Genomic DNA, 26,369 nt, shown 5'->3' on the forward strand with positions numbered 1-26,369 from the left:
ATACATATATATATATACATACATATATATACATATATATATACATATATATACATACATATATATATATATATATATACACACATACATATACATACATATATATATATATATATATATATATATATATATATATATATATATATACACACACATATATATATATACATATACATATATATATAAAACATTAAATGAGTTTTAATACGTTATAATGTATCAGTCTGAAAAAAGCATTTACAATCTGTCAGCCAGTTATTCTGTGCTACACAGACACTGAGCCTTCAAGGCCTCCTTTCTCTAATATGACAGAGCGATGTTTGATAAAGCTGGTCAGGCTATATTAGGTCTGATCAAGCAGACTTGACATTTGGTAGTCACTCAGCCTATAACAGAAAAAAAAGAAGACAAGCTTTGTGTCTAGCATAGTGTGCTTACAGTAGCTCTGTGTTAACATTTGTGCAGCAACAAAGCAACACCACCCAATGCCTGGTCAGATGGACAGACAGTCAGATAGAGAGAAATGTGGTTTCACAAAATGGCCGCAGAGCATGCATACAAACTGAGCTGTTGTTGTAATATGTTACATCATATACCTGAAATAACTACAAGATGGTACACCATAACCTATATAAATCACATTTCATTCCTTCTATTCATTTTCAATTCAGAGGGTAGATGATGGTTATGTACAATTGGCCTCTATATTAGCTTAAACCACCATAGCCCCTTTTGAATCTGAATATCCCCAGTGTTTTTACTTTTATTTTACTGAAGCATATTTCAGTGGAAATATAACACTATTATGTCATTGCTTAGATTGTTCCACCAGCAGTATAAAATATATGGGCACAGAGTCATTCTTTGCAATGTGTACAAGTATAGCAAAAAAAGGGATACCTGTACATTGAGAGGAACGAAGGAGACAAGGCTGTAATCTTGTATAACCTCTGCCAACTTTTCATTTAGACGGTGGAATTTTCTAAAGAAGGGGTCTGCAGCTAGGTGATCGAGAAGATATGTCAGGTCCATGACCTCTGTGTAGAAGTCAAGGTTGAAGGCTGTACAGGAATACAAACAGGAAAACATGTTACCATGATAATGAAATTAAATGTAAAACAAAATACTTAGTCCATAAAGCAATAAATAAAGTTAGAAAATGACTGGTGTGTGCCTGAGAAATATAATAATCCTCTGTCCTTATTTGTGTGATAACATTTGTTATGTTTGAGGTAAAGCCAAGAGGCCTCAGCTTACCCAGTTTGCCATACTGCTCAATCAGGTCCATCTTGGAGAGGACGTTAACATGGGGAAGCTCCACGTGCAGCATGGTGGACAGGGAGGTACATAGCACAGAGATGAACTTGGCTGGGTCAGCGCAGTAGTGAGAGTCCACAAGGTGCACTGCTGTCAGCTTAAAGAAGTGAGAAAGTGTGGGAGAACAACAGTCATGAGCCCTAAATGCAAAGTGAAATGAATTTATTATGTTAATGCTGTACATACATGATGACTGTGTGAATAAAGTTCAAGGATCAGATCCTTCCCATCCCTGAGTGTTAAAGAAGCTCACCCTGAAGTTCCACTTGGCCAGCTGTGAGAATATATTCTTTACTGAACTCTGGTGGGTGTAGAGCTCCACTTGTCCAGGACAGTCAAACAAGAAGTAACAGTCACTGTGTTGTTTAAGCTTGTTCTCTAACCAGTCCAGATTTGCTTCAACATACTCCATACAGTAGAGCAGGCCGCCGTTGGGCCCCAGCTTCAAGCCCTCCATGACATCGTCCAAAGTCACCAGCTGTGAGATATCTACCGCACAGGAATATGGTAGTACTTCGTTGGCAGGGTCCATGTTCACCACAACCACCTTGCGTCCCAGGTGAGTAAGGAACTCCTGCATGCCTCGGCAGTAAGTGGTTTTCCCAGAGCCCGGGGGGCCAATGACCACCTGGCCGAAACGTAGCGAGGGCGTCACTCCAGTCTGACCGGACATGGTTTCAGTACCACTGGAGACTCACAGACACTAAATGGGACCAGGATGTCAGAGGGGCCACATGTGTTGTCCTATGAAGGGTATCAGCATCCAGATGTGTTACCTGGCAGTGTCACATCAGACAGTGTCAGATATTAAAATGGCATGAAAGAGGCTGAAGTCAAGTTCAGGCTTTCCAACATTTAACGCTACTACTAATAAAGCAAAAACTCACCTCTATATTTAGTCAGGAGTAAATAAATATTGGATCGATTATACACTTATTAAGCTAATGAATAAACAAACCTAACAGTTACGTTAACTAATTAAAAGCTTATGTCACTAAAGAGAAATATATCTAAGGTTACATACAATTTCTGTTTTATTGTGGATGTATTAAGTACTAATGGATAATTACCGTCTGCCGCCGTTTTGTTAACATGCGTGGGTACAACGGCTGCTAGCTAACTGGCTAACTTACTCTATTGTACATCCAGGTTACGTAACTGCGGTGTCAAAATAAAAGCATGATTCCTTATTTAAGATGGAGTATTATTGGGTACTACACCTCAGAGGTCAACACCTCTGTGATAAAACTATTTAAGCCCCGCTCTTACGTTACATTTTTAGCACATCAAATAAAATGTGAATCATTAACACAGGACGTTTCTGTGTTTCAATTTGAGACATTTACATTAAGCATATAAAAAGTTAAAAGACAAAATCAGCACAGGTGGAATGAAAGGTTTGAAGCATGTTTTATTAGCACTGTCAGACAAAAAGGGCAAGTACAAAATCTATAAAATCATATTTTAATTTAAATCATCTTCGTAGTCCAATGCTGCCACCTGGCTGCCAGCCTCTGTACTTCATACTAGTGTTTGGTTGTCGTCTCAGCAAAGTGTCGCCTCCATCTATGTTTTTGGGTTTATCATACACTGTAGTAATATGAAAATCTGTTCTGGCCTTTTTTACAGGATGCAGGATCAATTTCTCTCCGTGATACCTGCAGAAAAGAAATACAATAGTATCAGGAGAGCCCTAAAAAAAAAAACACTGTCCACTCATTAGCATACCAAGACGTGCAGGCAGTTATATTTTCTTGATTCGGTTTTGTGTTCATACGCACCCAAAGCCTCTTTTGCAATTGGGATGTTGGCCCTCACTCCCAAGGGCTTCATGAATCCCAATCTGACTGTGTCCTAAGCCTTCACCATCCTTCCAGCCCTGCTTTTCCATCAAACGTCGGCCAAAGCCCTAAAAAGAAAAGAAAAAAATATTACAACATTGTTTATATAAGCATATCATGCATGTATGGGAGAAAAAATGTGAGTCAAATTATAGGCTACCTCCTTACCTTAGTGAACCTCTCAAAGCTGCCAATAGACTTATTGTGTCCAGATCCATCTTCAAGACCATCCCTCAGCCTATTTTCATACCGCATTTGGACATAGTCACGGGCATCCATGTCACCTCCATCTGTGAGAGGAAGAGCTGGGTTAAAGAAAATCAAACTCTGCAGAGATAATTCACAGTTTGGTTTCCTTCGTCGATTAAGATGATCACAGACATAAAACATACCTTTATCATAGTAAACACTCATGTCAACATCCCAGTCGTCTGCCGTTTGTTCATCGAAATCTAAAAAATGGACAGGAGACAAAAATGTAATCAATATTTTATCAATAAACACGTTGTAGTCACATAATATAGTCTATAATTGTGCTTTCAGTTGATTTAGATCCTAACATTTTTTGCACACAGTTATGACAAAAAGCTTACCTTGTATTGTAATGTACATTATCCAATTATCTATTAATTGTAGAGTAGAATTTAGTTGTCTAATAATACAAAACTTTGTCAAACATCAACCAGAATGATTTATCTGATGCTAAACACCAGCTAAAAACGACTGCTTCAGTTTGACTTGCCATAACTTACTAACATCTGATTTTTCATGTACAAACACATATCATGATATACCAGCTTATTCGGTGGAAAACAGTATGATTAATGTTTTTGTTGCACACCTCCTTCTTCCTCCTGCCAGTACTGGGCGTCAGTGTAGAACACCAGGCCTGAGCCGCCCTTCTCCCACTTCAGCTCAATCTCTTCTTCATACAGCCTCTCTTTGCTTCGCTCTTGGCTCGTTACATCATCATGCAAAGCCTCATGGCGCTCCCACTCCTCACAGCAGTCATCATCCTACAACATACAACATGAATAATTGACAAACAACACAGTGAAGGGATGATGATGATGATGATGATGATGATGACAAACCCTACAACACAGCCCACAGATGCTAAGAATAAAAACACATTTATATTTGACATACTAATTTAATGTGAATGGATTTAAACCCACATCATCTGCATTTGACTGTGCATCCTCCTCCTGTTCTTTCTGTGGCTCATCTGTCTCTGTCGTTTCTGTGTCATCAGCTAGCTGCTTCTGTCCTGAGGGTGGAGCAGCCAAAGTGCCTGGTCCTGATATTTCATGTCCAGCAGCTGTTAATACAGTTTCCTCCGTGGCTGGAAGTGTCCAAGTATCCTGATACTGGAAAGGTACGTTGCCGTAACGGCGGTTGGAGCTGGTCTTGGGGAAAGTGAGGCCCAACTTCCGGATGAGGCGTGGAGGCAGTCGGCAGGACTGGATGAGCTGTAGGAAGACTTTCACCGGTGTGCCCACGTTCCCATTCTGCATCAGAGCTGGTGGATTCAGCTCAGATAAGCTTTTGAGATCAGCCTCTGTGAAACACTCCATTAAAGACACCCGGTGCCGCTGCTCATATTTTGTTTTATAGGGGAATGACCCCTCCTCTGAAAGAATAAAAAAAACAATTAGATGTACAAACAGTGATAACACTTCACGTCACAATTAAACAAGACAACACATTTCCAGTAATAGACTAACACATACATGAAGAAGCCATGACATAGATACATATTTTAGAAGTTGTACCTTTAAAATGTGATCAGTTTGTGAAAATTATAATAATAATCTTTATTTATAGAGCAGTTACTAAATCCATGGTGGTTTATAAAGGCTGCCTGATTGAAAATAACAAAACTGCAATTTAATTCCCTTTTCAAGGAAAAACATGAAGCATTTGGTGATTATAACCTCACAACTAGCAAGACACATTTGCACTTCTTTAGTAAATATAATTACAAACTATATGGAACAGGGAAATTACTAAGTGGGAAGTTGTAAGATAACAATTTGGGCACTGATAACTTGCAACAGGTCATGTTTCTTTATTGTTGAAGAATCAGCTATTAAAATTAATGGTGAAAACCAAAGCAACAAGGGCAAAGATATCCTGACTGTTAGTGCTAAAACATTTGATCCTTCACTTCCCATAATGCAAGCAAATCCATTACCCCAGCTTGAAATGCAGGCTTTGTATTATATATCTAAATTAAATCCATGTATGTAGAGCTGTCAATTGAACTAGACTAGATTTGAATGTATTGTGGTGTTTCATCTAAAGCTGATGATACACAGGGCAACTTTTTGAGCAATGTTGCTGGGCAATCTTGCTAGTGGCAAGTCCGACTATGTTTTGAACTTATAGCGGCGGTGCGGGGTGGGTGGCGGAGTGGTGGGGGAAGGGGATTACGGTAGTAATCTTTACTCATTACCATTGACGGCAACGTTGCCCTGCACGATTGCTCTAAAAGTTAGAAGAAGATGAAGATATACTTTATTTAATCCCCAGAGGGGAAACTCAATGTTTTCACTCTGTTATTATGTTTCTATACACACAGATCTGAAAGACACACACATGCACAAACAGGACCCATAGCAACACACGGGAAGATGTCAGAGTGAGGGGGCTGCCCCGAGCAGTTGGGGGTCAGGAGCTTGCTCAAGGCCTCCTTCGGCAGTGCCCAGGAGGTGAACTGGCACCTCTCCTGGCACCGCTCTGTCTATCATCAGCTTTAGTGTTTGCAGTCAGTATTGTTGAGTCTTGTAGGGATGTCAGATGTGTCATGTGTGTTTGTTATTTCATTGTACTGTAAATACATTGTGTTGACCCCCTAAACACACAGGCTGAGTAGGTCAGTACTCTCAATCACTTATAAACTGACGTCTGTGCCCCTTTAATATGGCACCACAGAAACACGACAAACCCAGAAAAAAGGAAAGGCAGGCACAGAAGCAAATATACAATGTCTCACTGACCTTTGCCACTAGAAACCTTTACTCTTCTGATAACACAACGTCTAGAAAGCCAGTTCCCCTTCGAGTTAATCCAGTGATTCCCCGCATACATCCTGGCGAATCTGTCAGCGTCTTTAGCATAAACTGAAACGATACAACAGCACGTCTTCGCCGTGTGCTTCTTCACAGAGCTGTTGTTTGTTACTTGGTCGGTCTCCGACGACTTGGAGGTGCCCTCTTCGCCGTCTCCACACTCTGTGTTTTCGGGGCCCCCGGACTCCCTGAGAACCTCCGGTCGGTGTCGGTAATGAAAACACTGAAAACCGCCGCTTTCTATGAACTGACTGAAATAATTTCTCAGATCCGCTGAGCGAAAGGCTACAGGAATGTTGCTTACAGCAAAATACACAGTAGCAACAGCTTCTGAGTCCGCCATGATTGTTTTCTTTTTTTAACTGGACAGCAAACGTCATCGGAACGACATTCACAAATTATGTGACATCCGCTTCCTGAAATGTCAGAATAAAAACAATTATATTGCACAATATTTTATATTAAATTATATGAAGTTAGGCTACACATAACCCATAATCCCACGTCTAAAATGCGCCGTTGTTTCAACGTCATTTCAATGGTTATTTAATTATTTATCTTAATTGCAAAATTGAACCGTAACAAATAACAGACATATGCCAAGAGTTAAGAGGTACATACAAAGACGAAGAAAGAGGTTTGTTTGCCAATTAAGCCCCATTGAATTGAACTGACAATATATCAACAAAGTTGTACTTTGGTGTCTCGTTAGATGTTGTAAACAAGTCACAGAAGAACAGTAATATTATGTTTTTCCAGTATTTACTGTACCACTGCGCAGAAATGAATAGTTTTCTTTAAAAAGTCATTACCAATGGTTACAGGCAGCCATGTTGCAAGAAAGAGAACTACATTTTCAATACAAGGCCTCCTTCATGCCGAGGACACATACTTACACTTACACTTGTTAAAGGAAAATATCATATAGGATATAATGCAACACTTAATCCCCAACAAACACTGACATGTTAAATGGACTTCAATATGTACAGTTGATTTGAAAATTTAGTTGTCACCGTGTTATCACCATGTTATTAACATGTCATCATGTTATCATGCATGATCATGGATTGTTCTGAGAAAGGACTGTACCAATCATCGTCATTGTTGGTAATTAAAATAGGGCTTTTGTTCCAGAAATCTGAACTCTCCCTTTTAACATCTTTCTAGTTTAAACCTATCCATGTAAAATGTGACTTCACTCACAATGCCCTTTTTCTCTGTAATATTTCAACAAAGATAAACAGTCACCAAAGCTTTGAACAAAAATTTTGATTTACTCCTCCTCCTCCTCTCTGGTGTCATCGACCTCTTCCTTCACCACTCTGGGTCCATTGTTCCAAAACAGAATGAACTGACTAGGGCCCTTTTATCCATTGAAGGTGCTTATAGGTGTGTGATCAATTATGAGTCTTTGTGTTTCCACCTGGGTAGCTGTGTGCTAATTGAGCTTAACCTATACTGATTTGAGTAAACAATATTGAATGTTTGTTATTGAATGTGCTTTTTATATGACCACATGGTGTAGGCAATGAGAAATTAAGGTATTTGTATGTAGAGCTTTGCAGTGACAGTTCAACTAATCTGAATCATGTGTGAGGCCAAGGACAAGGTGTTTTGTGTGAATGCACGACTTCAAGGACACACAGATGCTCCACTGTCTAAGCTTTCCCATTTCAGTTTGTTTTGGTAGCCTCCATTCAAATAAAGTGATAATGGCTTCTGCAATGAGAACATAACAAAGAAATAAATTACCTCTAAGATTGGGAAAATCAATCGTAAAAGGTTATTTAGTTTGGACAAGACAATATTTCACTGCACATGTTGTCAATTATGCGCATACAGCATGAAAATATCATTGTACCACAGTCTATATATTGTATCTAATATGTTTACTAGTTTAAATTGAAACTAGCTCACAAATAGGCTACATTTAGGTTTTCAATTTAGGCAAGAATCCTTACAAATGTAACAATGCCATCAGTGTACACCTTCAAAGGCAGAGGTATGAGCAAGATAATAAACAGAACACTGTTTACTGGAACAGTCTTTATTTCTTACTTGCTTTCTTTATTGTTTGTTATTTATGTGTGTATTTTTCTTATACTTTTCACAGCAATGGGACAAAGACAAGGACAGAGGTCCATATGAAATACAGTATACGCAGAAGACACGTCATCTCCAGGCTCAAAGACAGCATCCTTTGGTCATAACATTATGTCATCTCTAGTTGCAATGCATGGGTCCTGAATAATCAATAATGGAAATCATTTCTGGAGGTTTTACTTTATCTACATGAGCTGTTGTTTCTATATATTCACCATGTAATTGTTGCATTCCGGTGAAAACTGAAATTCCCCTGATAATCAAGATATCTAAGAAATTATATTTTGCAGAAGTGAAAATAGAGGGACAGTGAAGTAGTTTCAGTGTTAAACAAAGAGCACCTTAGCCCATACAATGTCTAACTGGGCTTTTCCAGCCCAAGCTCTCTGACAAAAAAAAACAAACAAACAAAACACCCTTTGTACAAAATGGGGAAAAATGGGAAATACCTTTCGTAGAGGCCTTTTTAGAGAGTTCCCTCTTCTCGGACAGCTAGGGGGCATTACAAAAAATTCTCATTAATTACTAACAACCCACTTAACAAACATCGACAAGTGACAGTGGTCAATTCTGCAACCTTGATTACATTCAAAGTTAAAATATAAAAGGATAAATGAAACAGTGAGACTCAAATGACTGTTAAAAGACACAGCAGTATGCCTCAGTTTTTAACTTTAGATAATGTGTTTTTGTTTTGGGCAAAAAGGCAATAAGACTAGTATTAGACTGTTTAGCCTCAGATAAAATACATAGGAATAATGTTATGTATTTTAAGAAAAATCTTAAAATCTTTGACAATACAAATTTTTTTTACCGTCTTTCAGAGAGACGAGCAAGAAATGGGTTCAGAGTTCATTGACCCAGAGGCTAACTCATGCCTTGTCCTTCACCTCAGCTTTTATCATTGTGTTTTGATAGTAATAGGCAGTAAAACTACACCCGCGTGTCTCGACCCTGACATCACTTTACATATCATAGGCTATTACACATGTGTGCATTAGTCATAGCCACCGTGGCTTGTGAAAGCCCACGCTTATCCTCAGGAGTGTCACATATGTACTTATGAAAAGTGGAAAATTAGTGCTGAAACCAACTTGACTTTACAGGTTGGTCAGAAATTCAACCATGCTTTTAGATTTATACTCTTACAAGATCAATGCTTGTAAAATACTGAAATAATAAAACTGTCTGACACATCATACATGCAAGATCTATGTACCATACATATCTGTACTGGAAAATTCAAACAAGTATAATTAAACCAGCCTGCAAGAGAAAACCTCTTTCCGCAGCCATAGCAAAAATAATGTGACACCCAGCCACAAAAAGACACCATCATGGGTTTTTCTAGTTGCTCCAGAGGCATGCAACCTCTGACATATATAGTAACTGTAAGTCGCTTTGGATAAAAGCCCCAGCTAAATGGATAAATGTAAAGTAAACAAAAAATAAAGAAAAAAAATCAGGAAATGCCTAATCTAAGGATAACTAAATAAGACTTCTGACCAAGAATCTGATGCCAGCTTTCAGTACTTGATAGCTTTTGATACTCTTTGCTACAGACACATTTTGGTCAGTACCCAAAATGTATCATGTTTAACATTATGTTAATTTACAACTTAACTTAAGGTACTACTTTGTCAACGTCAGAGCATGGTCCAGAAGTATAGTATGTCATTGCACATTGAAGAGAGGAATTTTATTGCAAACTGTAATGGTAGTTTTATTTTATTTTTTTATGTGATTAAAGTTTTATTTTAAAGAAGGTCAAAATCCTGGAAGAGGAGGCAAGATGGACCATTTAGTATTCACTCTGATTTCTCCACTATTGTAAAGTAAAGCAATTTATGGATTTTGTTGTAGGTCTGAAAAATGGATTGAGAAGATTATTCCAGTTATATATAATTTTTTTTCTCTTTTTATGGCAAAATGTGGTCCTGGAGACACCTACTGTAGTGGGAACTACAGAAGTAGTTTTCAATAGTTTACCAGGTGTTTACACTACTGTCTGTCTGTGGACAAATTTTGATCAAGATGCAAGATGCCAAACTTTACAGGTATGTAGTTGAAATTTAAATTAATTTGAACTTCAAAGATTGGGGTGGTCTGAGCAAGGGCGCCAGGAGTAGGGGGATAGGAAGTATGGAAGTGGTCATTGGTCCCCCCCATTTTACACCCCTGTCCCAAATTAATTTTAAGTCACAGAATTAGGTTTGCCAAGATGGTAAGATTGAGGCAGACAAAAAAAACTGTTGTTGACATTCACTATTCACATTCCTGCCAAACAACTGATTATTTTTCTCTCGCCAATAATGACACATTTTACAATCATGACCATGTTAACATAGGTTAAAAGTTCAGCCTGCGAGGATGGTTAGGTGTACTGAATACATCTGGCACAGTTCATGTGTGTCACCAAATTTGCTTCTCTCACATTGTTCCATTGCAACCGATTTGGCGTTGCGGCTGGTGTCAGAATCAGAATTAGAAAAACTTTATTGATCCCTGAAAGGAAATTCTTTTGTCACAGTTGCACACTTATCAAGGCATAAGGAATAGAAATAACAATTAATAGAAAGTATGTAGAGTGAGGGTACAATGTACAATGTACAATGTTTACATCATTAAAGAATTGTTATGGTGAACAGTACTAGTGAATAAATACCAGCAGAATAGTAGCAGAGAATATGCTTTATTAATTATTAAACAGATAATATTGCACAAAAAAACAGATAATAAGGTCCAGTATAAAAACTAACTAAGTGTTAGACACTTAGAGGGAGGAGTTATAGAGTTTGATGGCCACAGGCAGGAATGACTTCCTGTGGCGCTCTGTGGTACATTTTGGGGGGATGAGTCTTGTCCTCAAAGTGCTCCTGTGTTTGAGCAGCATGTCATGAAATGGGTGGGAGACATTGTCCAAGATGACATGTAGCTTGGACAGCATCCTCCTCTCTGACACCGCTGACAGAGAGTCCAGCACCACCCCCACAACGTCACCGGCCTTGCGGATCAGTTTGTTGAGTCTGTTAGTGTCTGCTGCCTTCAACCTGCTGCCCCATCATGCAACAGCAAACAGGATAGCGCTGGCCACAACAAACTCATAAAACATCCTCAGCATCGTCGTGCAGATATTGAAGGGCTTCAGCCTCCTCAGAAAATAGAGATGGCTTTGGCCGTTCCTGTAAAGGGCTTGAGTGTTATTGGCCCAGTCCATTTTATTGTCCATGTGCACTCCCAGGTATTTGTAATCCTCCACAATGTACACAGGGACCCCCTGGATGGAAACAGGGGTCCCTGGTGCCTTGGCTCTCCTTAGATCCAACAACAGCTCCTTAGTCTTTGTCACGTTGAGCAGCAGATTGTTCTGCTCGCACTATGTGACAAAGTCCCCCACCACAGCCCTGTACTCAGCCTCGTCACCCTTGCTGATATATCCAACCACAGCAGAGCCATCAGAAAACGCTGACCACGTTGCTGACCACGTTGCTGACCACGCTGTCTGACACACAGTGGTCTGCCAGTCAGGCAGTCAACAATCCAGGACACGAGGGGGGCATCCACCTGCATCGCTGCCAGCTTCCCACCCAGCAGGGCCGGCGGAATGGTGCTGAAAGCACTGGAGAAGTCAAAAAACATGACCCTCAAAGTGCTCATCGACTTGTCCAGGTGGGCGTAGATGCGGTTGAGCAGGAAGATGATGGCGTCTTCAACTCCCAGTTGGCACTGGTAGGCGAACTGGGAGTATGAGGGGTGTGATTACCAAAGACACCAAAAAATAATTATAATCTTTAAAAAATGTATGTGGTGCTTTCTGGATCTGGCTTTATGAATTTGTGGAGTCTTGTCGGTTAATATTATTTTTATGGTGAGCCTGAAATTGTGAATTGAATTCTAAAATTTTAATTCCATGATAATAAATTTTTTTCCCCCCTGAGGTTTGAAATGGCCACACAGCGTAAGAATAACTGTCAACTTCGGGTTAAAGACCTTGTGAAAATAAAGCCAGGTAAATGAACCTCTGCTGTATTAGCAGTAGGTCAAGGTCAAGTGTCATGTACCAAGAATGGTGTCGCACTGAGAGTTCAATGACATGGGAAAACCAACAGGCTTGGGAAAACTCAAACCAGTGGAATTGTCCAAGAAAAGCAAAAAAGTGGAAGACATATGATGACACATTTCTCTTCAAAATGATGCAGTGATTGTCTGATTAAATTGTTATAACAGTCTTAACTTGATAATGCTACTATATTCAAGTGTCTTAATACATTTTTAGAGTTTGTTTGTACTAAATAATAGTAAAATAAAAGGCTTGGACGCTCTTCAGGTGTCAGCCATTACATCATGCTTTATCAGACCTGGACTGTTTCGCTTGCTTGATCTAAGAATACATCAGTTATTCCACTTTTATAATGAATGACATTTTTGTTTTACAGTCTTGGTGGAGATAAGCGTCTGTCCTCCGTGTCCGTCTCTACCTGTTCCTAACCTCTATTAGCACAAGCGTTATCACAAGCATTTACAACTGCCAGCATACTTACTGAAGCCCGAGGGCTGCTGAGGTCACTACAGGCCACTTCACTTAAAAGGATCATATTCTTGAAGATAATGTTTCCTCATGTATTTGAAGATGAGGTCCATTATGGTTTAGCTCCTGTGAGTATAGACATGCCATGTCTTACATGAATAATAGTTGTGCATGTGTCATAATGAGATCACTCTTGAAATAAAAACAAGGCTATCAGACGTATTCTGGAGTATTCTTTGAAGGAATTAGTAAATAGACTGATGAAGTAAGATAAACATTTGGTGACTGGCGCTGCCAGTAGTGTCTGGCTTGTAATCTCTTTATTGCAATCATTCATTTTATGGACTGACCTTGACTCCACTGCTCTGTGGCTCACATCTATCTCTGGAAGCTCCATCCTATGATGGTTTCAGGCATCTTGGCTTGTGTAACAGGTGTCCTACCAAAGTTATAGAGCATAATATGTTATATATTATGTCACCTGTCACTAAACAATTTGGTAAACAACTTTAGTTAGTTCATGGTGCTAAATGTCCAAACCAAAGGGGCTTGTCATTAAAAATGTACTGTTTGTTTATTTGGGACAGTAATAAAGTAATTTGCTTATCAGTCTCAAACCTCTGTGCCAGGTACCAGGAAGATAACAAATTAGGATAAACTCATTTAAATTACAAGTAGAACAATACACTGGAATTCCTTACATTTTCATGACCAACTTTGATTGTTTCAGAAGGAAGCGTTCCCCAGACCTGAATCCAATTGAGCACATCTGGGACATCATGTCTCGTTCCATCCACCAACGCCACGTTGCACCACAGACTGTCCAGGAGTTGGCGGATGCTTTAGTCCAGGTCTGGGAGGAGATCCCTCAGGAGACCATCCGCCACCTCATCAGGACCATGCCCAGGCGTTGTAGGGAGGTCATACAGGCACGTGGAGGCCACACACACTACTGAGCCTTGTTTTAAGGACATTACATCAAAGTTGGATCGGCCTGTAGTGTGGTTTTCCCTTTTCATTTTGAGTGTGACTCCAAATCCAGACCTCTATGGGTTGATAAATTTGATCATTTTTGTGTGATTTTGTTGTCAGCACATTCAACTATGTAAAGAAAGGAGTATTTAATGAGATTATTTCATTCATTCAGATCTAGGATGTGTTATTTTAGTGTTCCCTTTATTTTTTTGAGCAGTGTATATATATATATTCTATCTATTGTGATTTGATGTTGTCTATTCTTATTTTGTTTATGTACCATAGTCTGTACAAAACCACATTTCGTTCATCTATATACTTGAATGTGGAGAATGACAATAAAGTTTGACTTTATTTAACTTTGATTTTGACAACGTGTCCAGCCATTTTGCATGTAGTGACTTTTGCAATGAACTTGTGCCTAGATGTTTTGGGGGGTAAGACTATTCAACAGAGACTGGTATAATACATTGTGCTCAGTATGACATCACCAATTGATAATGTAGGAAACAGCAGACAATTGTACATAATCATTTGCTTCAATGTGTCAAAGCATTTGCAATATGTTCAGAACAATGAGAAATTGCTTTTATGATGTGCACAAGTGACGAGATGATGTGGAGGCTGAACAAGTAGTTTTGAGAATTTAAATTCAGATCTGAGAAATGCACTAAAGCGACTGGGAAAAACTGTAAAACAGGCCAGTTATACAGCAATAAGATAGAAAAACAAGATAGTACAGAATCTATCATTTTCATAATATCTATCCTATATGCTATCAAGTTGTGATCAATGAAGACATCCTCTACAATTATTGATGCAAGAAACAAATTATTACAGTATTTTACAGTATTGCAGCATATAGGTTTTGTATAATCAAATGTTACAAATACTCTAACAATAATTATAGATGTAATAGTGTAGTATATTTTACAGGATTGTATTGTACATACTGTAATCATTGGTCCTTTGTGGGTCTGTGTGAGCATAGTAAAATATATATTAACAATAGAGAAGAAAATCTTATTCAAAGTAATGCATGTACTTTGTTTGAACATAATGCATTACAATGGGAAACATGTCTTTGCAGATGTTGATCATTCAATGTCAGATGTACTAGTTGTGAAAAAAAGGTCTTTTTTAATGATCTGATGTGTTGTTTGTAATAAGAGTGGTGAAATATTACCACATACTTGAATATGAATAGTGATCAGTACCATAGCGACAGAAAAAAAACTCTAACTGAACTGACAACCTTCACAGTGGTATCAATCCATTTATTTATCAATTAGCCACTTCAGTTTTTGTTTTTGTTTCATTGTGCTTACATACTTTTAATTGTGTGGTCTGTTGGTCCACCGCTTTGGTCCAGACCGAAATATCTCAACAACTATGAGATGGATTGCCGTTACATTTTGGACACACACCCATATCGTCCTGAGGATCAACTGGCTGAATTAATGAAATGTCACAAATATAAAAGATTGGTTGCTGGTTGATTTTAATTGGTTTAATTAATATCAAGGCAAACTCATAAAGAGGCTGGATTGGGAAATTTTACACCACCAGTTGCCACCAATAAGGTTTTTTTAAAATTCCAGACCGGTACTCCAACTACAATGAGATAAATAGAAAAAACAAAAACAAAAACAAAACTTGCTACAGCTCATGAGGAATTAACTTACAGGTCAAAGCCCCCTCTCTTCTTTGGCTTGTTTCCAGCTCTCCAAGTGTGAGCTGGCAGTATGTAGGGACACAATGTGGGGCTAATTACTTGTGCAGTCCTTGGTAGCTTGGTACTGCCTGGGTTAATGACTCCGAGATAAGGCCCAACCCTCTTGATATTCACTCCACCAGCTCCTTTTCATTGAGAAAAGCTTATCGGTTTCCCAGGGTTATTCCATCAGTCACCTGGCAGAGCACATAGTTGTTTTTCACAGAAAGTGTGTATTGACAAGTCAAGGTCCACTTCGCGGGGTGGGTTGGCCTTATAAATACAGGGGCACTGCAGGAGGCAGCAGCAGTAGTCACAAGCTCATGAAGATCCCATCCTGTGTGAAGTTGCTTACATTTAACTATATATATCTCTACAAACTAAAAAATAATGGATAACAGGTGTCATTGTTCAGCCAACAGTGACAGGCTTTCAAATCCTATCCTCTACAACATCCTGAGCCAAATGGATAACAGCAAACCACGCCACAACAGCTTCAACTACAATTCAGTACCTCATAGATGCAACTGTGACCTGCGACGAACAGTGTGCTTGAAAAGATCATCAGAGATTTGCAAAGAAGCCTCAGCAGTTCTGGTTAAAACCATCCATTTCATGAAGAACTTACCTGCTTTTAATCAGCTGCCACTGAGTGACCAGTTCTCACTTCTCAAAAGCTGCTGGGCACCACTCTTCATTTTGGGTCTGGCCCAGGAGCACGTGGTCTTTGAGGTGACGGACACCCCTGCTGACAGCATGCTGAAAAAGATTCTCCTAAACCATCAGGAGAGCCCAGAGATGGAGAGGGAGCAGCCCACTATGGCCGGTGTCAGCAAACTCAAGTCCTGCCTCAGAAAGTTTTGGAATTTGGATTTGAGTCCAAAGGAGTATGCATACCTCAAAGGGACCACAATATTTAATCCAGGTGTGTATTAATCTTATCCTGTCCATAATAAAATAAATAAATACTTCCAAATTGATTTCTTGGTTCTCACAGGTACATTTTCCAGTCACTGCTGAAAGACCACTGCAAAAACTGTATGTATGTAACCCTAATTTCTTGTCTTTACATTCAACAGACGTCCCAGACTTAAAGGCAGTTCTGTTTGTGGAAGGCTTGCAACAGGAAGCCCAGCACGCCCTCAGCGAGGTGGTCAAGCTCCTTCACCCAGGGGAGCAGGAGGAGCGCTTTGCTCGAATCCTTCTCACTGCCTCAATGCTGCAGAGCATCACACCCAGCCTCATCTCTGAACTCTTCTTCCGGCCAGTGATAGGCCAGGCTGATCTGCTGGAGCTGCTGGTGGACATGCTCTTCTGCAGATAGACAGAAGAGGGAATGTGGACTTCAAGTAACTGTCCTGGAGAAAGTTGAATCCTGTCTTTACGAGTTGTGATGGAGAACTTTTTGTTGAATAACCGAAGCAATGTTTCCTCCTGAGATTAAGAAATGCCTGACAGTGGACTCACAATAGTGAACAAACACTATGTGAATTGGTAAACATACAACTATGAATGACTTATATTTGAAGTGAAAAGATTTGACTTTCCACACAAAGACAGACCGTGCTCACTGTTAATATTCTGTATGTCATGTTGAAGATCTTCTCTGTTCGTTTTAGTGTTGTAAATAAGTAACTGCATTTACAGAACATTACAAATAAATATATTTTTGTACACGAACGTAATACTGAAGTTCTGCCCCAATCTTTTAGAAAGACAGCAAGCCAAATCTGACATAGTATTTGTTACACATACCAGGTATTGCACCTGATAATGACACCCTGTTCTGAACATCTTCACCCTTACAGTTCATTTGGCAGGTCTGTTGTTACATGTGTGCAGCCAAGTATTGCTCTATTTATTTAATATTCTTGTCAAGACGCCAGGGTTGCCAAACATAGCAAATGTGTCAGAGTGAATTCACTGAAAATATGTATGGACACATTCCTAAAAAAAACATGGTTATTTTGGGTTTGAAAAGTTCTTTCAACAATATGTTGTATAGCTAACCCTAACCACTGGAAAGAGCTGATACATAAGCAAAGCATATATTGTAATACAGGTTTTTCTCTGACTTTGAGGCAAACACTGGGTTTCAGCCCAGTAAGGGCCAGCCTGTTGTATTTAGCATTGCACAAAACTCATTGAGAAACCACCTCTGACTCATGCATGCTCTGTTCTGCTGCTTGTTTTACCAGTTTAAACCAAACTGTATATCAGTGGTAAGAATTTCTTAATCATGTCAATGCTATAACACTTCCCACCAAGGGAGAGATTGATTTGTCATGTTTCTATTATATTCTATCACAAATGTTGAAGCATTACAGTATGCAATGTTTTTTTTGGGGGTGGTGGTGGTACTTTGTCTCCCTCTCATGGAAAATAGCAGAAGTTACATGTTTATTCTTAGTCCTGCCATTTTTGTAACACATACAAACATTTAACAAAATAAAAGCTCTACACCCCACAAAGCAATGAGCAAACACAAAAATCTTACTGTTAAAAATATTGAGGCTATATTTAATATAGTCAAGCTCTCTTGATACACCCTAGCCTGTGGTATGTTAGTTGTGAAATAGAGAGCCTTTACATGACACCTCATACAGGTAAGACAGGAATGTGCTGGAGGAGAGAGCCAGAGGAAATAGGGTTACACAGGACAACTGCAACACACCACGAACAGAAAAGCAACTGGAAAAGCTCAACATTTGGTACAGGCAAATTCAGAAACATTGCTTGTTTGTAGTTTATGGGGTTTGTTGAGTAGATTTTATTTTACTACAAATACAAGAAAAACCTTTTCACCTACTTTCAGTACGAATGGCTTTTGTTTAAAGAAGAATTTTAAATCATTCTCTTCATGCTAGTGCAGCTATTTGCCTTATTTCACACAACTGGCAATACATTCCTTAAGTCTTAAAGCCTGAAAATGAGACATCTTATTGATCTTATATATACACACACATACACACACAACACACACACACACACACACACACAGTGTTGTCTTAACAGCAGACTACTTTAAGACTGACAGTCTTAGGCTACAAATCAGGCTGTTTTTCTGCTATGTGTTTTCCCCTCGCAATAAATGCTAACGACAAACCCTAGGATTTTGTTTCCTTTTTGTCAGAACCAGCTAAACAAGTTCCTTCTCCTGCTGAGGGCGGAAAACCCTGCTTGGTATAACACAGTGACCTCGGGGAGATAAGCCTGACAACAATAATCCAAGAGATAGAGTAAAAGTAGTCAGACAGAAAAACCATGTGAAGGAAAGGCTGCTTATTGTCAAACTATGTGAATACATTATTTTGGCGTGTGAGGAGAGAGAACCAAAAGGCTGACAAAAAGCTCTGCAAGCATAGTGTTTACAGTGTGTCACATTTTCTGGAAGCTATAACTGGAATATGACTTAAAACATCATTACAATACATATAAAGATATTCCCTGAGTACACATGAAAAGGCATAAACAAGTATGGAGATTTTTATTTTGTTAAAAAAAACACAGCATATCTGTGAATTAAAAAAAACTGTGGCCAAAAGCCACCAATGGTTTTAACAACCTAGAAAGTAACATCGACTTAAAAACATATATATCAAAATATGGCTTAACAATGCAGTTCTCAGGTCAAAACATGCTTTTAAAGGAATCTAAATGGCAGGAGTCAATAAGCCCATACAAACAATACAGTGCATGCACAATGGCCTGCATAAACAATCACACAGATCACAGGATCAGTATCTATCCTCTGGCCTGACTGCTAAGATTGCATGGAGTGTCGTTTCTTTTTCTGAAAAGAACCTTAAACACTGCTTACACATACATAAAAACTTGCAGTGTCTTTCCCTGTGCGAAGTAAACAACAACACTGTTTCCTCCGTGGGTCATTTGCTGCAAAGATAAAAGGTCCATTTAAATGACAGTCCAATAACAAACATTAGCCGGACCACCGCCCAGGGTTACAAAAGGTGCATCAGTCAGTAACAGCAACAACAACAAAAACAATTGATAGCGGAAGGATGACATTATCCATCTCATTGGCTAAATCCCTTGTCAACATAGGTACTTTAGTTTTTGTATTGCTCTTCAGAGAATCAGAGGAGTGCCTGAAGAGTCTCTTTCGGTGTCATGATGGTGGGGCGAGTATCCTGTGGAGGGGCTGGAGTAGTACGCTGTGAGAGAAAGAGCTTCATTTAATACACTGAAAACAAAAAAAAACACAGCAGTAACAGTAGATGTTCTTACTCATGCAAAAAACGTGAGCCATAAAACAGCTGAGTTTAACGGGGGACACGGACACATTCCCAGGCCATGATGTGAAAGCTGTGGAAACGCAATGCAGAGTACCCTCATTCAAAGACACGTAACAGGACATCCCGTCCCTTTAACAGCCTCTTTGCAGAACAGCAACACAAAAAAAGAAAGGCTACTGCATGGTAATCCATCTGTAACCCAAGTTGTTCGCTAAAAATCACATGGAAAAACCACAGGACATTATGTAGCATATATTTAACGTGACCTGATCTGCTGCTCTGGCAGGTGGTGTAGTATGACCGCTGAGCTCGAGGGGAGAAAATGGCAGACTGATAGGTGGGTGTAAGGTGGCAGATGAGGGGAGGAGGCAGCTAATGACCAGGGGGATTGTAATATGCAGTGAAAAGAGCGGGAATGCAGGACTTTCACTGTTTATAGACTGGTATGTTGATGGAAAGTAGAAAGGAGGTGAGAAAATGCCTGAAGCTGCACCAGGTACAAAAGATTGCGAAGACTGAGCCTCACACACTGATTCACCGGGTTAGTAATTATACCTTAATGACCGGGACAAATAAAGACAGTAGCTCTATCAGCACAATGACAATTCATATTAAAATGTGTAGTATCGCTAATCGCTAATCAAAAATTCGTACAGTCTGGTGCAACTCTTAAGTCCTAATACGTACATTTACATCCACATCAATGTGTCTGTGTGCCGGTTATGGAAAATTCCCACATGTACTCACTTCTCCCGCTGTAATGTCTCATTTTCCTCGCCAGCTCATCTGATGGCGTCTGCTCTGACACTTTCACCTCTGGAACTGTAGCAGGAAAGACAAAATGAGCGCAAGCAGACAGGGAGCCTCGACAGACATCAATGCACTCTCATTTTAGAATGAATCCGGTCATCTCTGCTATTGTGCAATATGTTTTAGGAGACATTGTGTACCTGTATCAACTTGCCTCCGATTAACCCAGTTATTGTTAGGTCATTGCCTGCAAAATGCCTGGTGTATCAGGGCTTAATACTACGAGCCAAACAAAAGAGCTTCAGCAGCGTTCCAACAGACGCTATGAGTCATTTAGGGAAGACATATCAGATGATTGGTATAATGCGGCCAAATGGTGGGGAAAAGAGTTGTCACGTGGTATCTTATCAATATTTACACAACATTAATTATAAACTTTTCATTTAAAAAATATTTACATGATTTGCTTACAGTCACTGCTCATGAAAGTGTTGGTCATGGTCTCGTTGCCGCTGTCAGGGAGAGTCCCGTCGCTCCTCCCATTAGGACGCTGTCCCAACGACTGATGGCTCTTGTTCCTCTTGCCCTTTCGCGTGCTGATGCGGATGACTCCGTGCACCAGCTTGCACTCGGCCTCCTGCTCCTCCAGGTTGTAGTCCTGAGCGATGCTGTAGATGAGCTCGCTGATCTCGTTGGTCTTGCGGGAGAAAGAGGAGTCAGAGGTGCACTTGGCCAGCTGGTCGATCTGGTGCAGGGCGTACAGCTCCAGCAGCTTCTTGGTGATAAGAGAGTCAATGTCTGTGCCTGTGTCGCTCAGGTCATCTAAGTCATAGTCTTCGCGGGACAACAGGCTGGTGTTGCTGATAGGCCGCTGGCTTTCCCCTTTGCCAGGCATACGGGTCCGTTTGGGGGCCGGAGCAGGATACCTTACTGTCTGCCCTGCGATGCGCACATCCGGGTAGCGGAAGCTGTCACTCGTGGGCAACTTAGAGACTTTGGGAGACTTCCTGGACTCCAAAGGGATTCCACAGGTGGGGTTGGTCACACTAATGCCATTAGGAGGGTGAGGCTCAATACCTGCTTTAGGGGGATGGTCCGTGGAGCTCTCGTTAGCAGGCAGGCAGGGCTCTCGGCTGCCATAAAATCCACAGGTCAGTACACAGCAGATAAAAGCCTTACAGCCACTCCAACCCATGGAGGCACAGGAGCCACAGTCATGTCTGCCAGTAGGCGTGCTGTCTGCCGACCCAGGAATAAATCCTATAGTCTCCGAGCCCCGTCCCGTGCCATTTCGTGGGTGGCCTCTGCTGCGGCCATACTTGTTTTCTGAATACCGGAGTTGGCCGGTGTGGTGCTCGTGTAGATGCTCCCCATGAGGATCCTTGTAGGAGTCTTGGCTGGCTGTGCTCTCCCTGGATATAGTCCGAGTCTGTCTGTACTTTTCTGCTCCGGTGCTGTGGTGCTTGTGGTGGTGGGACGCCTGGGGAGCCCCGGTGTTGTGGCCAGGCATGGCTCAAAATGCTGGGGACCTGATGCGGGAGATAATAACCAGGTGTTAAGCCTCCTCTTCTGTTACCGCACAGGCTTGCAGCATTAAACGCACCATAGCACATTATAACCTGCATAACCTACATTAAGACTTATGTACACACTTATACATGTAAACAGTTTCCAGTTTAGTGACATCCCACTGAATTTCTGAGAATGTAAATAAAACTGTGTGCATTGATTGCTGGCCAGATAATAATTAGGTACATTTCGTCGAGCCCTTACAGCTTGTTTGGCCTACAGTCAATGTGCAGGAAAACAGTTCAGACCAAAACTCATTCAACATTTAACCGTTTTTAATGTTACTAACTAAACTTTCACTTACCGCATAAGAGGATACACTTCTTGTTGTCTTTTATCCCAGATACCTTGTTCAACGAGCAAACCGCGGAAGTGTCAGAGAGAAAACTTCTGCTAGTGGCTCAAACAGAGAAAGAAAGACTTCGATATCGACCGCCCACAGATTTCCAGGTGACTGTATTTCCACGAAACAAGGGTTGCAAACCTTAACTCGGGTGCCTCGACCGAACAACACAACTCAGCTCATTCGTGTCGTCTCCTTTTTGGTAAAAATCAGTCTTGTGTAGCCAAGCGTCTTCCAATGTTTGGCTATTACCTGCGGCTACAGCTAATCCCAGGTCCTTCACCCACCCACAGGTGAGCCGTGACATCACGCGAGGCGGATGTAAAAGCACAGAAGTAAAGAGGGATAAAGACAATAAAAGAGAACAAAAAGAGGACCGGGGAATAAAACAAAGAAATAAATGTAATAGACGAAGAAAAAAGAGAGTATAGGGCTGGAAATCTTATCAAAAAGCCTTTGATCGTTTCATAGTCAGATTTTGACCATGTGATGCAACATAACAAACGGTGTTCACCACTGCACTTTACATTGCTACAAGTTGACTTTTTCATTATCCACAAACACACACATACAAGGTAGGTCTGAGCAGCTGCAGAGCCAGCAGGTGTTTTCCAAACAATATCTTTCATTCTGCCCTATTTTTCCCTCTATGGAAGCACTTAATCACCCACTCTTTGAATTGGAATAGTAGGGCTTCCTCCCCTGAAGAAAAATAGGAGTCTGTGTAGCATGTTGTCTTGTGGTTTTACTGCAGTCCCAATAAAACAGGAGCAAAATGAAATACATTAAAACTTTGTTTTATTTTTAATACATGTAAATAAGTTTCATATACAGTTATCCATTCCTTTGGATGTTATAATACCGACATATTATGAATTCCTGTACAATAATGACACACGGTTAAGTGAATTTAAGGATTATTTTTTATTTTACGCAATACACATACGCAATCTTATAAAGTCCTATTATAAAATCTACTGGGTGTCTATGGATTACAGTTTTTTAGGTCAACATAAATTTTCTATGCTATTGAGCTACCACCTATGTTCTTCTGCAGTATGTTAAGATATTTAAAGTCACGATACTAATACCAAAAAGCAAAGAAACACTGTTGACAAAAAATGACATGGGGGCTGTCTTATTTTTTCAATGTAGCTTATGTATTATATTTTTATAAAAATGTAACATCTTAGCAAGGTCAATTTACAGAGATATGTGCCAGTGCTTCAAAGACACAAAGGCACTTTTAATGTGAGGTTTATAAGTTATATCTGCTGTATGTACATGAAGCTCAAAAACATTTAATGTGTTGTAAATCTACCAGGATAAACTGCTAACATCTACATCTTTCTCATACTTCGTCAAATTATTTTAGCTTCTCTAAAACATCAAAGGTTCCCAGGTGGAGAGGTTGTCACCTGTTTGACCTCTGTGTCTGTAGGAACCTCCAGAATACAGGTTTTATTTGGCAGCTGCTGTGGTCGAGCTAATCCTAAATGCCTTTGTGCCCTGCATCCAACGTTATCTGCTGAGATGTGCCCCAGCCGAGGGTCTGAGTCAATCTCATATCGGTAGTGATATCCCTCAAGCACGTCCCTACATGCATCTCTCATTTCGAATATCCACTTCTTCATACCATTGCGATTCAGATAGAGCACAAAGAGAAACACCATACCCACAAACCCCAGCACCAGGCCCAGGAAGACATAGGACGTATGCAGGGTGAGGTCAGCCGCCTCTGCTTGGACTGAAACGACACATCCAATGGCCTGGAAACTGAGCCCTCGCAGCAGAGTGTCATTCAACCCCCCTGGTGAGGCACACCTTACAGCATCCACATCTACCTGAGCTCTTGATTCATTCAGCCAGGCCACAAAAGTATGGATCTGACAGGAGCAGGTGTAGGGGTTGTCACCAAGGAGGATTCGGATGTTCCCGAGCTTCTCCAACTCTTGCAGAGCATCAGCCCCGAATGTCCCAAAGGCATTGCGAGTAAGGTCCAGTACCTCCAGATGGTGCATGCCAGAGAAGGTTCCACTGTAGACAGCCACCAGAGAGTTGTTAGTGAGGAAGAGCTGCTGCAGGTTGGGAAGGTGGGAGAACATCCCTGGGGGCAGCAGGGTGAGGTGGTTCCCAGAAAGGTCGAGGCGGAGAAGCCCCACGAGGCCACCCCAGCGCAAAGCCGTGGTGAGGTCTGTCAGAGCGCTGAAGTTGTACAGCGAGCGGCTCAGGTTGAGTTCCTGAAGGGGACTGCCCGGTACACTGAGAGCTTCTGGATGGATGAGCGCCAGCTGGTTCCCACTGAGGTCCAGGAAACGCAGGTTGATGAGGGCAAAGAAGCTGTGGGATGCCATTTCTGTAATCCTGTGAAGATGACTAACACTGTAACTGTATGTCTTTGGACATTTAATGTTATTTTCATGCTTGGATACAACTCATGCATCTCACTGAACTGTCAAAGTAAGCAAATAAAACCCACATTTGGTTATTTATTTATTTATTTGATACACATGAAGAAAGTTAGTGATATTATCCAAATATGGCTTAATATACATGAATGAAACCAAAACCAAAAACACTGACGCTCTCACCGATTATTGCTTAAAATGATGTTTGTGACGTTCTCCAGCTCTGTAAATGATTCAGGTCCAATCTGGTGTATATTATTCCCTATGACGATGACAGTCCTCGCATATCCTGGAATACTTTGTGGCACCGTGAGCAGGTCATTGGAAACACATTTCACTGTGCGAGTGACAGCCAAACACTCACAGCCAAAAGCACACTCCAAGCACTGGTATGGTGCACAAAGAAGGATTCCCAAAAACACTCGGAGTGCAAAAACACACATGTCTTAAGTAATTGCCGGGTAAAAAGAAAGATTCCAAAAACAATGTTAACACACTAGAGTGTGAACTACAGTAGAAACAAAACTTCAAATTCTAAATACAGCTTTTGTTGTCACAACCTAATCAAATGCTGCAGAGGCGGCAAAGAGCTCTCCAGCATCAGCCCCTCCGAATCTGCTCCACTCTGGGAATAAAGGATCCTGTAGAATTGATGGGAGTTCATATCAGGCAGAATCTGCTAGATGAAAAAGGTACGTGGTTCCCTTAAAGGTACAGAGGATGATTAAGGAGCCCACAGCCTGTGACCCACACCACAGTCTGCCAGGGAGACTTAAAAAGGCTTTGTATGCAGCACATCCAAAATAAAGTTACAGAAACAGTCATATTAAACTGATAGAGATATACAATAATAAATAATACTCTTTTGGGTACACAACATCAAAAACAATTCAATTAAATAAACGTAATGCAGTATTGCTCATAGTTTGAATAATTCGACAGTTATAGTAACATTCCAGCAGAACGCATTCAAATTATGTCTGAAGAACAAACACTTCACACATCAGTGTTGATACACCAGAGGAAAGACGACTGAAGAGGAGGAGGGTATTTTTATAGCACAATACCACTATTTTTCACATGTGGGTCCTACATCATTCTATCTTTGGTAGCAGCTCATATCTCAGACAAATAATTGATGACTACTTTCAGCATTAAGATTTTGTGATCCATTTTGTAGTGATTCATCACTGAAATGTACATTAGCCGGTCTGGAAACACATTCATCACCACCAGTCTAATACAATGCATCTCTGGACTCCACCTTATTGCTCTAATGTGGTGTAATCTGGAAAAGATCGTCTTACTTCATAACTCTCTTAATAAGCAAAACGCAAACATAGAACCCACTTTGTGAAAAACAGCACATTTTGAATAGATGTTTTGTAGATACTGTAGCTTCTTTGCCTCACTAAATCATACATTGCACAGAAATAAAACTGTTAAAACAAAAAAGAATTATTAAAAGAAAGGACTCACAAATAGCTG

At 40.4% G+C, this 26,369-nt stretch overlaps 5 protein-coding genes across 6 annotated transcripts in view; 1 reads left to right on the forward strand and 4 right to left on the reverse strand.

Annotated features, from left to right (window-relative positions):
• gpn2 (GPN-loop GTPase 2) overlaps nt 1-2,494 on the reverse strand; it is a 12,993-nt gene extending 10,499 nt beyond the window's left edge. Inside the window, exons 1-4 of one of the 2 annotated variants that reach the window (XM_046046144.1) lie at nt 2,388-2,494; nt 1,571-2,093; nt 1,258-1,414; nt 901-1,061 (exon numbers count right to left, since the gene is read on the reverse strand). In XM_046046144.1, coding sequence (XP_045902100.1) covers nt 901-1,061; nt 1,258-1,414; nt 1,571-1,990 — 738 coding nt within the window. In that variant the 5' untranslated portion in view covers nt 1,991-2,093; nt 2,388-2,494. Of the gene's footprint in view, nt 1-900; nt 1,062-1,257; nt 1,415-1,570; nt 2,094-2,204; nt 2,355-2,387 lie in introns of those variants that run through there. The other variant, XM_046046143.1, reaches the window with a different exon arrangement.
• A 214-nt stretch (nt 2,495-2,708) lies between these two features.
• gpatch3 (G patch domain containing 3) lies at nt 2,709-6,601 on the reverse strand. Its single transcript, XM_046045204.1, has 7 exons — nt 6,161-6,601; nt 4,337-4,791; nt 4,000-4,174; nt 3,551-3,610; nt 3,327-3,448; nt 3,099-3,226; nt 2,709-2,975 (listed from the first exon to the last, which is right to left on the reverse strand). The coding sequence occupies exons 1-7, from the start codon at nt 6,573-6,575 to the stop codon at nt 2,792-2,794; spliced, it is 1,539 nt and encodes a 512-aa protein (XP_045901160.1). The 5' UTR covers nt 6,576-6,601; the 3' UTR covers nt 2,709-2,791.
• Nucleotides 6,602-15,945: 9,344 nt separating this feature from the next.
• On the forward strand, nt 15,946-17,030 carry nr0b2a (nuclear receptor subfamily 0, group B, member 2a). Its single transcript, XM_046045751.1, has 2 exons — nt 15,946-16,480; nt 16,635-17,030. The coding sequence occupies exons 1-2, from the start codon at nt 15,946-15,948 to the stop codon at nt 16,877-16,879; spliced, it is 780 nt and encodes a 259-aa protein (XP_045901707.1). The 3' UTR covers nt 16,880-17,030.
• A 1,997-nt stretch (nt 17,031-19,027) lies between these two features.
• kdf1a (keratinocyte differentiation factor 1a) lies at nt 19,028-22,857 on the reverse strand. Its single transcript, XM_046045343.1, has 4 exons — nt 22,435-22,857; nt 21,033-22,090; nt 20,559-20,633; nt 19,028-19,730 (listed from the first exon to the last, which is right to left on the reverse strand). Exons 2-4 carry the CDS (start codon nt 22,069-22,071, stop codon nt 19,645-19,647), a joined length of 1,200 nt encoding a protein of 399 aa, XP_045901299.1. The 5' UTR covers nt 22,072-22,090; nt 22,435-22,857; the 3' UTR covers nt 19,028-19,644.
• Nucleotides 22,858-23,356: 499 nt separating this feature from the next.
• Nucleotides 23,357-26,263, reverse strand: LOC123967848 (trophoblast glycoprotein-like). The gene is made up of 2 exons (XM_046044137.1): nt 25,065-26,263; nt 23,357-24,837 (listed from the first exon to the last, which is right to left on the reverse strand). The coding sequence occupies exons 1-2, from the start codon at nt 25,322-25,324 to the stop codon at nt 23,862-23,864; spliced, it is 1,236 nt and encodes a 411-aa protein (XP_045900093.1). The 5' UTR covers nt 25,325-26,263; the 3' UTR covers nt 23,357-23,861.
• Nucleotides 26,264-26,369: the final 106 nt, after the last annotated feature.

The sequence above is a fragment of the Micropterus dolomieu genome, linkage group LG03, assembly GCF_021292245.1.
Source record: "Micropterus dolomieu isolate WLL.071019.BEF.003 ecotype Adirondacks linkage group LG03, ASM2129224v1, whole genome shotgun sequence".
Taxonomy (NCBI): Eukaryota; Metazoa; Chordata; class Actinopteri; order Centrarchiformes; family Centrarchidae; genus Micropterus; species Micropterus dolomieu.

Bases quoted from the DNA above. Each gene is read 5' to 3' on its own strand.
- gpatch3 (XM_046045204.1), bottom strand. From the start codon at position 6,575: ATGGCGGACTCAGAAGCTGTTGCTACTGTGTATTTTGCTGTAAGCAAC. The intron at 3,449-3,550 runs GTATGTTTTATG...TTCCTCTCACAG, and splicing joins GAGTGTTTACTATGATAAAG to ATGGAGGTGACATGGATGCC. The intron at 2,976-3,098 runs GTGCGTATGAAC...TCTTTTCTGCAG, and splicing joins AATTGCAAAAGAGGCTTTGG to GTATCACGGAGAGAAATTGA.
- kdf1a (XM_046045343.1), bottom strand. From the start codon at position 22,071: ATGCCTGGCCACAACACCGGGGCTCCCCAGGCGTCCCACCACCACAAG. The intron at 20,634-21,032 runs GTAAGCAAATCA...TTCCTGCTACAG, and splicing joins CACTTTCATGAGCAGTGACT to TTCCAGAGGTGAAAGTGTCA. The intron at 19,731-20,558 runs GTGAGTACATGT...TTTCTCTCACAG, and splicing joins GAGACATTACAGCGGGAGAA to CGTACTACTCCAGCCCCTCC.
- nr0b2a (XM_046045751.1), top strand. From the start codon at position 15,946: ATGGATAACAGGTGTCATTGTTCAGCCAACAGTGACAGGCTTTCAAAT. The intron at 16,481-16,634 runs GTGTGTATTAAT...TACATTCAACAG, and splicing joins GACCACAATATTTAATCCAG to ACGTCCCAGACTTAAAGGCA.
- LOC123967848 (XM_046044137.1), bottom strand. From the start codon at position 25,324: ATGTGTGTTTTTGCACTCCGAGTGTTTTTGGGAATCCTTCTTTGTGCA. The intron at 24,838-25,064 runs GTGAGAGCGTCA...TCATCTTCACAG, and splicing joins ATCATTTTAAGCAATAATCG to GATTACAGAAATGGCATCCC.